This window comes from Dendrobium catenatum, unplaced genomic scaffold (genome assembly GCF_001605985.2).
Source record: "Dendrobium catenatum unplaced genomic scaffold, ASM160598v2 fragScaff_scaffold_718, whole genome shotgun sequence".
Classification (NCBI taxonomy): Eukaryota; Viridiplantae; Streptophyta; class Magnoliopsida; order Asparagales; family Orchidaceae; genus Dendrobium; species Dendrobium catenatum.
This window is the reverse complement of record NW_021319180.1, coordinates 553,642-568,567: the sequence shown is the minus strand read 5'-3', so window position 1 is coordinate 568,567 and position 14,926 is coordinate 553,642. Positions and strand designations below refer to the sequence as shown.

At 37.3% G+C, this 14,926-nt stretch overlaps 1 protein-coding gene across 6 annotated transcripts in view; it reads left to right on the top strand.

Annotated features, from left to right (window-relative positions):
• Positions 1-14,926, top strand: part of LOC110107362 (proactivator polypeptide-like 1) — a 37,107-nt gene that overhangs the window by 9,943 nt on the left and 12,238 nt on the right. For 2 of the 6 annotated variants that reach the window (XM_028696228.1, XM_028696229.1), the window contains exons 3-4: positions 9,368-9,531; positions 9,628-9,828. In XM_028696228.1, the coding sequence (XP_028552061.1) occupies positions 9,368-9,531; positions 9,628-9,828 (365 nt within the window). Of the gene's footprint in view, positions 1-9,367; positions 9,532-9,627; positions 9,829-12,712; positions 12,924-14,926 lie in introns of all 6 variants that reach the window. The other 4 variants (XM_028696231.1, XM_028696232.1, XR_003701263.1 and 1 more) reach the window with 3 other exon arrangements.

Genomic DNA, 14,926 nt, shown 5'->3' with positions numbered 1-14,926 from the left:
CCATTTTGGCCTATTTATGGGAGGCCTCTTGCATTGTAATAGAGGATGAATTATGAAATGAAATTTTAGTTTTCTTTGATTGATCTTTTAGTGATTTCTTGAGAGGAGAGACCCAAGGAGGGTGAAATCAATACCCGTCAACCTTTGGTGGATTGCAAGGTTCGCGGTCCTTCAATCTCTTTTTCTTCCCTTGCATCTAATTCCCTCTCCTAAACCTCCCACCCGCCGGCCTCACCACCCTCAAACCTTTTTTTTTTCCCTAAATCGAGCCCCTCCCCTTGCCGCCGGCCTCCTTGGGCCGCCCAAGCCGCCTGCCACCACCCACCCAACCGCCGGCCTCCCTCCCCCATCCTCCCCTCTCCACACGCCTAGCCGCCGACCCCTCCCTTGGATTCATAAATTTGAAATTCAAATTTCAAAACCCATTACTTACTTTCCAAAATAAGAATTTGGTAATTAGGAAATCATCTTAATGAGAATTCAATCAATTGATTGGATTTTCAAATACTTTCCTATTGCTTAAATCTAAGAAAGGAAACCCCCAATTTAATTAAATCTGAGATTAAATTCAGATTTGATTAAATCCATATTAAATCCTTTGGGGCTCACATACTTAACTTAAAGCTCCCTCTCTCCCTTTTCTACATGGCCGACCCCCTTCCCCATGCTTTTCTCTCTCCAATTTTCATTAATTGGTCTCAGTTAAGACTCCCTAATTATCTCCCACAATTCCTCTCTTCCACTTTATTTCTTTCAATTTGAATTTGAATCCAAAGTCAATGTCTTCCCTCCAATTTCACTTAATCTGAAAATTAATTTCAGATTTCTATTGATCCTCCTAATCCAACATAAACCTAGCCGCCCCTCCCCTCTCCACCTCCTATCCGAGAATCCCCATCTTCCCCTCCTCTCCTCTTGGCCGCCTCTCCTAGGCGACGGCTCCTCCACCATAACACCACCACTACGCCACGATCCTTCCATGATCATGTATGGCCGATCCTGAGATCGACCACGGCTTTGCTTACAACGCACAAGGCGAGATCGACATCCTACTCTCTCCATTCTATCAGCCGGATTGGGAGTACGACGGCATGGTAGAAAGCTACATCAACCATATCATTCACTGCCTCTCCAAGACTATCGAACTTCAACGACCAAGTACATCGTGGTTCCTCGTCGGACGATCCTTGCCTCCTCCACCGCTGGCTCCTTCCTCGACGACTAGCCCCCTTGGCATCACGTGTCTACTAGTGGCATCCCTAAGCTTGTTTGCAATCTTCCCCCGCTAAGCCGAGCGATATCAAGAGTGTAAGTGAGGGATCCCGAGGTGAATGATCTAGATCTTAAACTGTGAATTTTGTTAACGCGCCATTTGCTCTACTTATTTATTTGTTGATGTAATTTTGCAAGTCTCCTATTGCTAATTTTCTAAAGATCTATCTTGACAATGCATTTGTTTATGTTTAACTACGCCAAGTTCACAATTTATTAATTTTGTACAAGCAATTCTTGTTTCATCTTCATTGTATCACTTCAAGATGCGTGACCTTCTGACTTCTCGGTGACAATTGAACAATTTTTAATTGAAAAACTATACCATTTCTTTCTTTGCAGATGTTTCCCAGAACGGAACAAGTTATTCATCTCAGCGTGCCAGTCATCATAATCAAATTTGGAATAAATAATTTTTATTGTTTAAGAAAAAGCTCAAACTTTATTGGCAGAAAAGCAAAAAAAAAAAAAAAAAATCCAAACAAATAGATGTACAACAGATTTTTCGTTATCATTGCAAACAAAACAATTAATATCGTGAGACCAATTTGAATTAGTAAAATTATACTTAGTGAACAATTTATTATGCATAATCAATCATATGATTTTTGTAAGACTTTCAAAATACCAATAATAGAGAAATTTTTTGACGGAAGCCCACTATTATAATTAAGAAAGTTATATTAGGACTTAGTTGTAAAAGGTATTATTTAGTTAAATCTATATTACAAGAATATTTTGAAACAAAGGAGTGTCACCGTCCAACTACTCAAATCAAAGGTCAATAAACTTATCATCAGCTAAGTAGGTAATAATCCTGAACATAAAGAGCATCTAATCTTAAGATTATTGTTCCAGCAACCAATATGGATTTCAGAGTTTAAAAAATTTCTAATCAGGAAGTATCATTCAAAATTTAATAAAAACCCACCATAATTTAATTTGGAATGCCGTCAAAGGATGCTGCAGCACAAGAAACTAGATTTTCTTATTTTATTAGGATGAATCATCCTTTTGGATAATGCAGGTTTTGATTTTGAATGATTTAGGATTAGATTTGATTTCAAAATGCATGATCTTATCTTTTTAAAACATCCTTTAAATAAGGCATTTTTGTTTGCATTTGGATCATTGTTGAATAGATTGAAGTCAATGGCATCACCTTTCCACTCTCTATATATTATTGGATTTTGCATTTGGAACATTGTTGAATAGATTGAAGTCAAAGGCATCACCTATCCTCTCTCTATATATTATTGGATTTTGGATTACTCTTCATAACGTAGGCCGATTTAGAATTTAAGCTTTTTAATGCAAGTATAGGATGATGTAATTTCGGTAGATCACACAAAAAATTTATGATTCCTCTTATAAAATGGAATTACTTTATTTAGGTGCAAATTAAGAAATATGAGAATTAGAACTAAAATGATAATGCAATGATTGATTAAACTTGAATAAACCATCGAGAAATTTGAATCATGAAAAATTAGCGATCAATTGACTTTTAATAGGACACAATGGAGTAAAAGGATTTATGTAGCTGACCCCACATAGTGGGGCAAAGGCTTGATATTGTTGACTATTAAAATATCAATTGAATCAATTTTAACCAAACTCTAGAACTCTAACAAAACTATTAAAGAAATATTTAGAGGAAAAAGATAAAGGAAAGAATCCACATGTTTGAAAAAAAATCAAACCTCATGTTAATTGGAGAGAACTTCCCGGGAGTTTGGAAGTCGCACTTGTACCACATTTAAAGGGTCACACATACAATTGGTAAAGATTGAAAATTGAAAATTGAAAATTAAAATTTTATTGAACCAAAAGCTCTCCCTTTACATTCCTCATGGTAATTTATTCATAGTTTTCTCCATCCTAAATCAATAGACAAGATTGGCATAAAATTAGAACTTGTTCAATTAATAACTCATTTGATTCTGAGTTAAAAAACAAAAAACGATTGAGTTGTTCATATAGATGCTACACTAATCAGAACCTCCAAATTGAAACTGCGTGGAAGCTCAGGAAAAGTTAGAAGAATTAGTTGGAATATTTAGATTATCAGAAATTTCATTCATGCCCAAGTCATGTGTAAAGGACATTAAAAAAAAAAAAAGTCGTGAACCACAGGGAACCGGCTGTATTTATAATTCAAACTACTGAAATGCCATATTTATACTTGATGGATTTATAACACTTGAAAAACTCTAAAAACACATCTTAAGAGCCCAAACAACCAAACAATCTGTATACAAGAATTCCCAAGAACTAATACCAAAAACACGAGATGTTCATATCAGAAGCCCATCTTAAGAAGCCAAAAAATAAAACAACACTTATTTGTCAATTTCTAGAGAACATAAATGCAACTCAATGATTGATTGACACGATGAACCAACACATGTAATGCTTGAACCATTTGCTAGCCAAACCACCCTGATGTTATGCCAAACCATAAAATTTGTTGGGAACCAAATTAATATATCACGAATTTCATTATCATAGGCATGTTCAAAATACTTATCATTTAAAATTTGAAATAAAATAAAACTCCTAGATATGATTATGCTTTTATAACTTTTTATCGACATTTCTGTTAGAGCATAAAAAATTATATTCTATCACATACCTTCTTCTCCTTGATACCCTAGTGCGTTATCATTTGGTAGCAAATCCGATTGAAACCATCTCATTCATGATATCACGCATCTATCTCATGTCCAATCACATGACATGTTGTCTTTTTCTTCTTAATTTCTTGTTCATTTGCGATCATTGCCATCCCATTCGCTTGTCACTTGCCTTCCCACTTCAGAGCATAAAAGATTATTGCATGATCCCACGCTACACTTTCTCATAGATGCCTCTCATTTGGCTGCCCCAATTCCTTTACTCAGCACAAATTGCCACTTCGTCATGTTGCATCACTGCTAGTTATCTCATTTACTTGTTTCGCTGTTCTTCTAATTGCATTCACTTTATGCCTCTTTTGCTCTCCCTCATGTGTAGCAGTCTAATGCATGCACTACCAAGCCCAACACCTTTTCGTGTCGTAGTCTCGCTCACATTACGCATATTTGTAACTTGATCTCAACAAAACTTTGCATGCACCATCTAGCCCACTCTTCACACGTGCTCAACTACACAACAAGCTTTATGTTTTCATTGCATTGGCTGCGTATGCATTCACATGCATATATATAGAAGGCATCTAAGTTTTCGCATCACTCTTATACTCTACTGCTCAGAGTTCTTGTTATTTGATGTTTCTAAAGGTGCCATGTGAATTTTTCACCACTTAAAAGGATATCATCACATGAATGCATGCCATGTGAAGATTTTCAATATTATGCTTGATAATTATATCGTGCATGTTTAAATTCACATGGGAAGTCTAAAAGTCAGACATCTTCAATATTATGTTTGATAGTGATGTTCTCTTATACTTTTTTGCTAGATTTTATTGGTGGCACTAGTAATTTCTTGCTCATAAGCTTCTATTGAGAATATTTTTTGATGTTGGCCAAAAATCCAGTACAACATGGCAGGAGTAAGCACATTGATGTTCGTTATCATTTTATCAGAGATGCAGTAAAGATGGGTCAGATTAGCATGGAGCACTGCAGTACAGAGGATCAGGTTGCTGATTTGTTCACTAAAGCTTTGCCGACACCGAGATTTGTGAAGCTATTGAAGATGCTCGGGATGAAAAAAGTCTTGGTTTGAGGGGGAGATTGTTGGATATCATCAAACCAAACGATGCGATGCTTGCCTTAGTTTTATTTTGGTTTTATTTTATTTGTTTTATTAGACGGTTTTAAAAACCGTTTTTTTTTTTGTTGCTTTTGTATAAGAATCCCGTGAAGAAAGAAAACAATGTGTGGCTGCTCTTTGCTTTTGATTATCCCGTGAAAGTGTGTGAGGGTTCTCTGTGTTTTTAGTTCTTTGGGACGTCAAGTTTATTGAGAACAGAATTTTAGTTGAGTTTTAATTTCTTCTTCCATTTCTCTGTTCTTGTTTATTGCTTCTACTGTTCTGTTTTGCTTCCATCAATTTACTTGTTTCGCTGTTCTTCTAATTGCATTCACTTTATGCCTCTTTTGCTCTCCCTCATGTGTAGCAGTCTAATGCATGCACTACCAAGCCCAACACCTTTTCGTGTCGTAGTCTCGCTCACATTACGCATATTTGTAACTTGATCTCAACAAAACTTTACATGCACCTTCTAGCCCACTCTTCACACGTGCTCAACTACACAACAAGCTTTATGTTTTCATTGCATTGGCTGCGTATGCATTCACATGCATATATATAGAAGGCATCTAAGTTTTCGCATCACTCTTATACTCTACTGCTCAGAGTTCTTGTTATTTGATGTTTCTAAAGGTGCCATGTGAATTTTTCACCACTTAAAAGGATATCATCACATGAATGCATGCCATGTGAAGATTTTCAATATTATGCTTGATAATTATATCGTGCATGTTTAAATTCACATGGGAAGTCTAAAAGTCAGACATCTTCAATATTATGTTTGATAGTGATGTTCTCTTATACTTTTTTGCTAGATTTTATTGGTGGCACTAGTAATTTCTTGCTCATAAGCTTCTATTGAGAATATTTTTTGATGTCTCATCTTTACACTCTATCTCATTTCATGTTGCATTGGCTTTTCGATCTCTAGCTAGTGACTCCGTTTCACGATTATATTCTTAATTTTTAAATATTATTATATCAGTTCATTATTAATATCATTTATATATCTAATTCTCCTTTTTTTTTCTTTTAAATGGATGAATGTTATTGTTATTGAGATTTTCATTAAATTTGTTGAAACGTTATTATATTATATGGTTTAAGTTTGGTTAATTAAATAACTATTATATGAACCTAATATATGTATAATATACAACTCACGAATGCTCTGGTTAGTAAAAGTATCGTTTTGCTTTGCAAATTAAAGAAAAAAGTATTACTTGCATATATATATAATTTAAAATAATTCAGTTCTTTCTTTTCTCATACATGATTTTTTTTAAAATTATTTAATGGAAATTTATTCATTTATGCTACACTTCCTAATGCGATTGATGCAATCCCTTTGTTCGGCAAAGGATAAATGATGATTCTAGTTCAACATTAACTCTATAAATTGGTGGGGGAGCAAAATAAATCAACTCATATTAGGGGAGACTCAACTCACTTTTTCATGTATGCCCTAGTGCTCTTAATAGAAAATTATTTCTAGTAATACAAAGACACCCTAGAATCATAAACAATCTATTAAAGTTTACTACTTATAAGCTCCTCGTGAGTTAAATACCTCACACACACTTATTAATTTGCCCATTATATTTATTAACCCATATAATATAATTATAAATTCCAAATATTATCCACTCCTTCACATTTACTATGCCCTTAAGTTCGAGCCAAGTGGAAAAGCAAAAAAACTGGAAAAAATGGTAAATGTGTCAGGTTGAATGTGGAGGTGATTCTTGGTCAACAACAGGCATGTGAGTTTCCAAGTCCTAATGGAGATGTTGTTCGTGTAAACATGTCTAGATGATATCTGAGTGGACGAGTTATGACATAGTCTGAGATGAGATCTTGTGGTAGGTTTTGGCGATTGTGAGATCTAGAGTTGGAGATGATAGGATTTATATGGAGGCAAGAGGATCTAGGATGAGGCTATATGTCAGATGTCATGAGCTATGAGGTTGGATCTGAGACTAGGGTGTGTGGTTGCACGTTCTTGTGATGGATAGAGGCGGCTAAAGCGGGCCTACAACTACATTTTGTTAGTTGGTGATACGACAGAGTTTCATCATTATTATTTTTTTTATTAAGGGCGCTAAGGTGGAGGGATAGAAATGAAGAAGAGGTGAAGAGTGGGATGGCAGGAAGTGTGGCTCTAGGTGCAATGCCAAAGGGGGGATGGTGACTGAGCACTTGATGGCGGCGAGGCTCAACAATAGCAGTATTGATGTGATCTTATTGCTAATCGTGGGATAAACAACAATATCAGTTTGCTGGATTACCTTCTTTCATTCACCCAATAAAGGATTATTTATAGGAATACAACGATACTATAGTCTTCCAAAAAATCTATTAAAATCTAATACTCAACTTATAAACAAAATGACGCAAAACAATGTATTAATCTATTCATTATATTTATTACCCCAAATAATTCATTACAAACCCCTAATAGTCATCACGTGCATGTTATTCTTGTTGTTGTGTTTTGGAATATTTGCGGCGGTAGATAAATATAAAATTTAATGTCTTAGCTTTGTACGAAGATCTAGCACACAAGCAGATAAACGAGATTGTGTAGTGTTCATAAGAGATCAGAATTTTTATGTGAAAACCCCTAAAAATGGGAAAATACCATGGGGCCTGACTAAATTAGAGTGAATCAACTATTATTTGCAGTTGATTACAAATGAGACCCTTCCTTGGGGAAGCCTTGGGTTGATGTGGATAATGTACATCATATTACATGGGGTGAATTGGAAGAATTAGTATTGAAATGTTTGTTTGGTCAGCGGGACCATAGTCGGTGGGCGACGAAGGTCAGAAAGACTGTAGTCTGGCGACGAAGGTTGGAAAGACCATTGTCTGGCAATGAAGGTCAGAAGGACTGTAGTCATTTAATGAGGTCAGAAGGGCTGTAGTCGGCGGGCGACGGAGGTTGGAAGGACTGTAGTTGGCAGATGACGGAGGTCGGAAAGACCGTAGTCTAGTGACGGTGGTCGGAAGGACCATAGTCGGCGGAGGAGGTCAAAAGGACCTTAGTCGGCGGGCTACGGAGGTTGGAAGGACCGTAGTCGGTGAGCAACGGAGGTTGGAAAGACCGTAGTCTGGTGACGATGGTCAGAGGTTCGACGTTCGATAAAAATCCAATGATAGGCAGAAGTTTAGCATCTAGTAGAAGTCTGACGAAAGTCCGACGACTGGTGGAAGTTCTGTGAGGGTAGAAATCCCGCATCGGGTTGAAATCCGGCGATGGTCGGCGGCTGGGTGGAAGTCCGACGGCGCTCGGCAATTGGGGAGTGGTTCGACGACGGTTGGGCTGAAGTCCGGAGGCAATTGGTGGCTGGGTGGAAGTTTGGCGGTGGTCGACATCTGTGTGGAAGTTCGGCAGCCGACTGCTGCCTGGTGGTGTTCGACGATGGTTGTTCTGCAGTTCGCCAGTGATTGGTGGCTGGGTGGAAGTGGCGGCCATCGGCGTTCTGGTGCACATTCGACGGCGGTCATCCGCCGGGTGGTGGTCCGACGATGGTCGGGCTGAAGTTCGGCGGCAGTCAGCCACCAGGTGGTTGTCCGACGAAGGTCGGGCTGATTTTGGCGGCGGTCGGGCGAAAGTTCGAGGATAATCGACGGCCGAGCGGTGGTCTGACGACAGTCGATGGCGGTTCTTTGGCGGTGGTGCTGGAGCTCTTGAAGCCTTAGAGCTCTCTCCAATCTCTAGCCCAGAGGTCCCCTTCATGTAGAGAGTGGGGGTCTATTTATAGATTTTTATGAGTGTCACATCCTGTAAATATAGAGAAGAGCCGATGTAGGTTCGGAGTGCTCCATCGGATGGCTCGTATTGTTTCCCCCGATCATAGAGAGTTTTTCAACTGTTTAAGTGCCTTAACGATGTTGAAATTGACTGATCTTGGGCTCATTGGATTTGTCTAGCCGAGCTGCTCGATTTGATTATAAGTATGCCATATTTGGATATCATTTTGTCACAAAATAATGCTTTGATCCTTCCAAATGTGGTTCGGGCCCCCGATTTGGACCCATTTGGGTTTGGGTTGGACATGTTTTGGTTTCATTGGTTTTGTATCTTTGAGACGTTCAGTTTGACAATAAATTTGCTGAAATTGGAATTCAAATGATCCCAAATTTGATTTTGAAACTTTCCAACTTGAATACGCCTCGAGATTCGTGCTCATATCACTTGTATTGATGATGTTCGCGTTGTCTGCCGGTAGAGCTCTTCACTACCATCTATCTTACTTTCTATGGAATTGTTTTTTTAACGTACTAGTAATGCTGATGCCGAATTTTTATTTTTTTGAAAATGTGTCAATAGTTTTATTTCCAAATGCAGTAACTGCAACAAATGGCCAGATTTGCCAAAACTGTCTGGAGTTCACCACAAAAGCTATATTATTTCTTGGCAAAAATGAGACGCAAACTGAGATAATCGGCAACCTTCATCAAGCATGTTCCCACCTGCTTTCTTTTGAACCACAGGTTATTTCCTGTTGTAGACGAGCATAATTTGTTTCATGCGTGAGTTTCCTATATGATACCTTATATTTTTATATCTTAAATTTTTTTATTTTTTGGCAGTGTAATTTGTTGATGGACTATTATGCACCTCTTTTCTTTGTGGAGATTGCCAAATGGCAGCCAAAACTCCTCTGTGAAAAGGTTAACTTGTGTAAGGAGATGTCAGTTATTCATCTAAGAAAGCCTGATGATCCCTGCACACTCTGCCATAATGCTATTAATGAAGTTCTTACTAAACTGGAAGATCCTGAAACGCAGGTAAAATACCATTTCTTTGCTGAAACTTTTAAATTTGTGGGAAGGTTTCGGTTACATCATGAAATGACTAGTTAGAGTATTCAATGGAATACTACTTGTGTTATATTCAAGTGAAATTGCAAAGTGTATAGAATTGCTAGTTTTGGGCTATTATATGGTCATATTGTTTTATGTGTGTTAAACACTAGTAGTAATCAACCTGAAATTCCTAGTCCATATTTTGTAGCTTCTGATGAGGCTAAATACCTATAATAAGGGTTGGGTGTGTGTAGTTCTTTTTCATTCCAAACTTATCACTGTTGGGAAATGTGGGCTCCAAAAATTCGTGCTGACCTATCTCTCTTTTCGGATCGTCGAGGAGAGTTTTAATGAGTAAGTTCAGAGACAAATTTTCAAAAGGCATATTGAGTTTTAGATAAGACATTATCCAAAGATTTCACCCTCATTTTATGAGAACTTTATGATCTAAGTTCAGGTTTCCTATAGGTGAAAACCTTTATAGCTAATTATTCCTTCCGATAACGAGAACTTTTTATTAAGGCTAGTCATCAAACAAATACATAGTATCAAGCATATAGTAGCAACATATTTTGATATTTAAAATTGAAATTTATATCACCGCGCACTTAAAGCGGATGGTGGGGGAAATGATGATAGACCCGATCAAGATCCCACGGTTCCGTCATTTCAGGTCATCATGGTCCCTAGTCTACTTAGTCAGAGGAGGTAGTCGACCCTACCTGATCGAAGGATCCTTATCGACAGCCATGGGTTGCTTCATCCAAGGGTACCTTGTAGACTTGGGGTGAATTTTTGCCTAAGGGAGACATATTTGAGCCCACTTTAGCTAACAAAGGGCTTTGTGCCCTATCAATTATATCCTATTGATTCATTACTAAAAAATTTAGAGTCGTTGGGGAACATATAGGCTCTGGCCATGTCCGTAATAGTAGTATTATTTGGCGGCAAAACCACCAGGTCAGATGGCATCGGTCATAACAGTTTACCTGTTGTGTCATTTGACAGCGAAACAACATGTTAGATGACACATGCCACATTCTTACTGGTATAAGATGGTTTGAGAATGAATCTTAGTGATATTATCGACTAGATATTTGCTCTTCATGAGCTGAAGTGATTTTTAAATTTGTCCACATCGACAAATTATTGCGGAGGATGGATGGATATTTTGCTTTAAACGTTTAAGTGATTTATTTCATCTTAAATATCTTATTTTTTGTGATTTTTTGAGTTTTGAACTTTCATTGAAATTGGAGCTCTTTAATGATTGATTTTAAGATTTGAGGGAATTTAAAAGTATGACCCCTCTGGTTGAGATTAGATTTTAATGCGGCCATCATTAGGGTGACTTTATTATCACTATAAACGTTTATATTTTATGAGTATGGGGGTATTTTAAAAGTTTGGGGCCCCCTCCTGTTGAGGTTTTCTTTCAACACGGCCATCATCGGGGTTATTATGGGTATTCTTGCTTTATTGGTTGGACCTTGTCTACTCTTTATACTACTTGCAGATAGAGTATCGGGTCTGTCGTCAGCTTCGTGCCTTTATTAATGAATCTTTATTGTAATAAACCTTGAAGATCTAATATGAACGTATAAAACAAATACGTTGGTCGACACTACGAACGTATATTCGTTCGACGATTCAAGCTATGTCAACTCTATCTATTTCTCAATAGAGGATCAGGTTTATCTTCGGCTTCATGCTTTTGTTAGTAAATATTTCTTGTAATAAACCTTGAAGGCCTAATATGATCGTATAGAAAAAAATACTTAAATCGGCACTATGACCGTGTATTTGTTCGACGATTCAAGCCTTGTCAACTCTGTGCCTAGAGAGGATCGGTCTTGAACTGAAGTTTATTTCTTTACCCACGCAGTATCCTTAGACGTCACGTCTGCACATACATCATGCTTGTTAGGCCATGTGGGTATTCACTTTTGCATGTATTTTATATTATGCACTTGTATGGTGCCTATTTGCATGCAACACAAGGGGTATATATGACATAAATGTGTTCACATATACGCTCATATATTCATCTGCATGCTGTCAAGCTCACTTATGTACTTGTATATATATATATATATATATATATATATATATATATATGTTGACATTTTGCATTTGCATAATGCTTAATTGTGCTTTCATGATATGTTGATATGCTGTGTAATAGCTTAATGCACGAATATAGTGTATGATGTATTTGCATCTTGCACGATATGCTGATATGTAGTATAGTGGCCTACTACATTAATATATTATATAGTGTATTTGTATGATATGTATGTATAAGGAATCAATACATTGCCTGTTTTCATGCATAATACATTTGCATGACGATTCGACACTTTCATGTAGTGCATGATGTATTTACAAGTCAGCATAGCACGCTGCCACTACATGGTGTCTTTTATATGTTGGATAATATACTTGCATGATGTGTTTTGTATTTTGCAACGTGTATAAGCATGATGTAAATGCATCAGTGCACATTTCAATGCATTAGATGTTTTTACAGTATTTGAATTTGCTTATTTATGCAAGTGATCATCATTTCGAAGATACACGAGTTTCCTTAAGGGGCTCGTGAATGCTTTCTGTCCTCTTGTATGAATGTCGTAGATCCGGTGACGTTGTTTAGCTCATTTCATCTTATACATATTATTTTCTCCGAATTTAGCTCATAGGAGTATCTCTATCTGCAAATGCACTATATGATGCATCAGGAGTCCTCCACCTTTTATTTATAAATGAGCTAATATATTCGGCACGTCGACCTGGCATTAGCAGTTTCCTGTTTCTGTCTATCAACAATCTGCAATCTTTACTACAAACTCTCTTCTTTTTCTTACAGGTGAGTCGTAGCGCTGCACTTTGGATTACTCGTTGCTTCTTACAGATGGGCTGTCGTGCCATGCAAGTTTTGTTGAATTGGTTTGTAGGTAGTGCGTCGTCAGCGGATATTCAAAAGTTGCTCGCTATTGCATGCATTCATCACTAATTTGTGGACAGTGTTACCTATGAGCAAGCTGCATTGAATGCAGATCTTCTAATGCTACCCATAGGTATTTGCATATACTACAATTTTTCTATATTTGTTTGTAGATGACGAGTCTTCTACAACGGCTAATAGGAGCTCATTTGTATTATAAGGCTTAAAGGTAGTGTGTCACATGCATTGCAGTTCTCTTAACTTATTTGCAGGGAAAGAGTTACATTCATAGTTTATCCATTGTCATTACTTGTAGACGAACTAGTGTATCTATTTGCAAGCCGACTAATGTTAAACAAGCTGGCTGATGTTAAACATAAGAATACTACTACATTCATAGCTCATTCATTGTCATCATTGCTTGAGAGTGTTTACATGCATTACAAGTTTGTTGTCTCTATTTGCAAAAAATGGGCTTTGCCCATTATAATTTCATTATTCATGTTTGCTAGGAATCCGTTAGGTTCATCGTATGTTGACCCTCATTATTTGATGTGTTTGCTTCCCAATTGACTTTGTAGAGGGTATTATTATTTGTAGGCGGATTTAGTGTGTTCACTTGCATGTCAATATTGACTATAATTGAATTGCATTCTCATCACTAATTTCTTCTTGCATGTTTGCTATCAAGTTGTTGCGTGCATCCGATGTTTTGTTCATGAACGTGCTATTGCATTCGTCGCTGTCTTCTTGAGTGTGTCGGTAAGGAGACTTCCAATGTTATTGTTTGCGAGCAAATGTGTATATTTACCTGCAAAACTAGTGCTGATTGCCGAGTGAGCTGCATTCACCACCAATTTCTCTATTCATGATGGTTGGTAAGTTGCTGCATTCTCTCTCATGTCTTTCCGTTTTAGTAGGGATTGTTGCATGTATCTGCAAGCTAGCTGACATCGGCCGTAGGAAGACTATTATATTCACAATTTATCCACTGTCGTCGCTCACAAGCGGACTTGTGCACTTGTCTGTTATCTAACTGCTCTTGATTGTGACAGGTTATTTCCATGATAACCTTTTCCTTTGCTCATGGATGTGTTGCATTCCTTATATATGATCATTGGTGAATTGTTATGTTCATCACAGGTCTATTACTTCCATTTATAAATGATTGTTGGTATTGCAAATTCTTTATTATCCTTGAAGGTGCTTTGTAGCATGCATAATGAACTTAGTAATGTTTCTTGTTGATATTTTCTTGCAAGGGATTACTATATTTGCTTTTATGGCTAATGTAAATATTACACTTCAACTGTTATCATTCGTAGGCGATTTATAGTATTGTTTAAGGACTTTGCATATCTGTTTGCAACCAAATTATACATTCCCTTCAATTTCATTGCTTGCGAGTGAGTCACGTTGAAAACCACATGTCCTTTGCTTGCTTATTCATGTTTGGTTTTCATGTTCTTTTGTAAATTACAATTTTATTTCAGGTTTTCATACAAGTCTAGTTCCCTATAGTCCTGTTGAAATCAACTCCCCTAATTGCTGGAAAGTTTGGTTCTTTGTTAGTTCATTCAAGTTTGGATTTCGTTGCATCATTTATTGTGCATATTAGTTTTTTTTAAATTTCTAAGTTCAATCATTATTCAGACTAAATTTCAGCAGTCTCCTGACATCTCCCTCCTTAAGTGAATTTTTGAGAGTCTTAGCAAAACTTCAACAAAGACGTGCATGGTCAGTGTCAGGCGACACCTCGACCGTGGTCTTCAATCCCACCAAGCCAAGAAAGACGTGCATGGATATTTAGGGGTACCTATGTGAAAATTTGCAATTTTTCCCTGCAGGCATAGAATCTCGTACGCGAGTATTTAGGTTTTACCTCGTCATTATAAGAAAAGTTTGCACAAGGCTCATCCTTCTTGCCACAAGCATCACATTGGGTTCCCTTCCACCATGCTAAGAAAATGTTGTATAGGTGGTCCCTTGGCGCGCTACAAGCGCCGAAAATAGGATTTGGAGAATTTTAAGTTTTAGCGACATTTATACATTAGTGAGAGTGAAGTAACGATGACAGAGACAATGTAGGATGCACGGAGGATCAAATCACACTCAAACTCTCAAGAGAGCAAACTC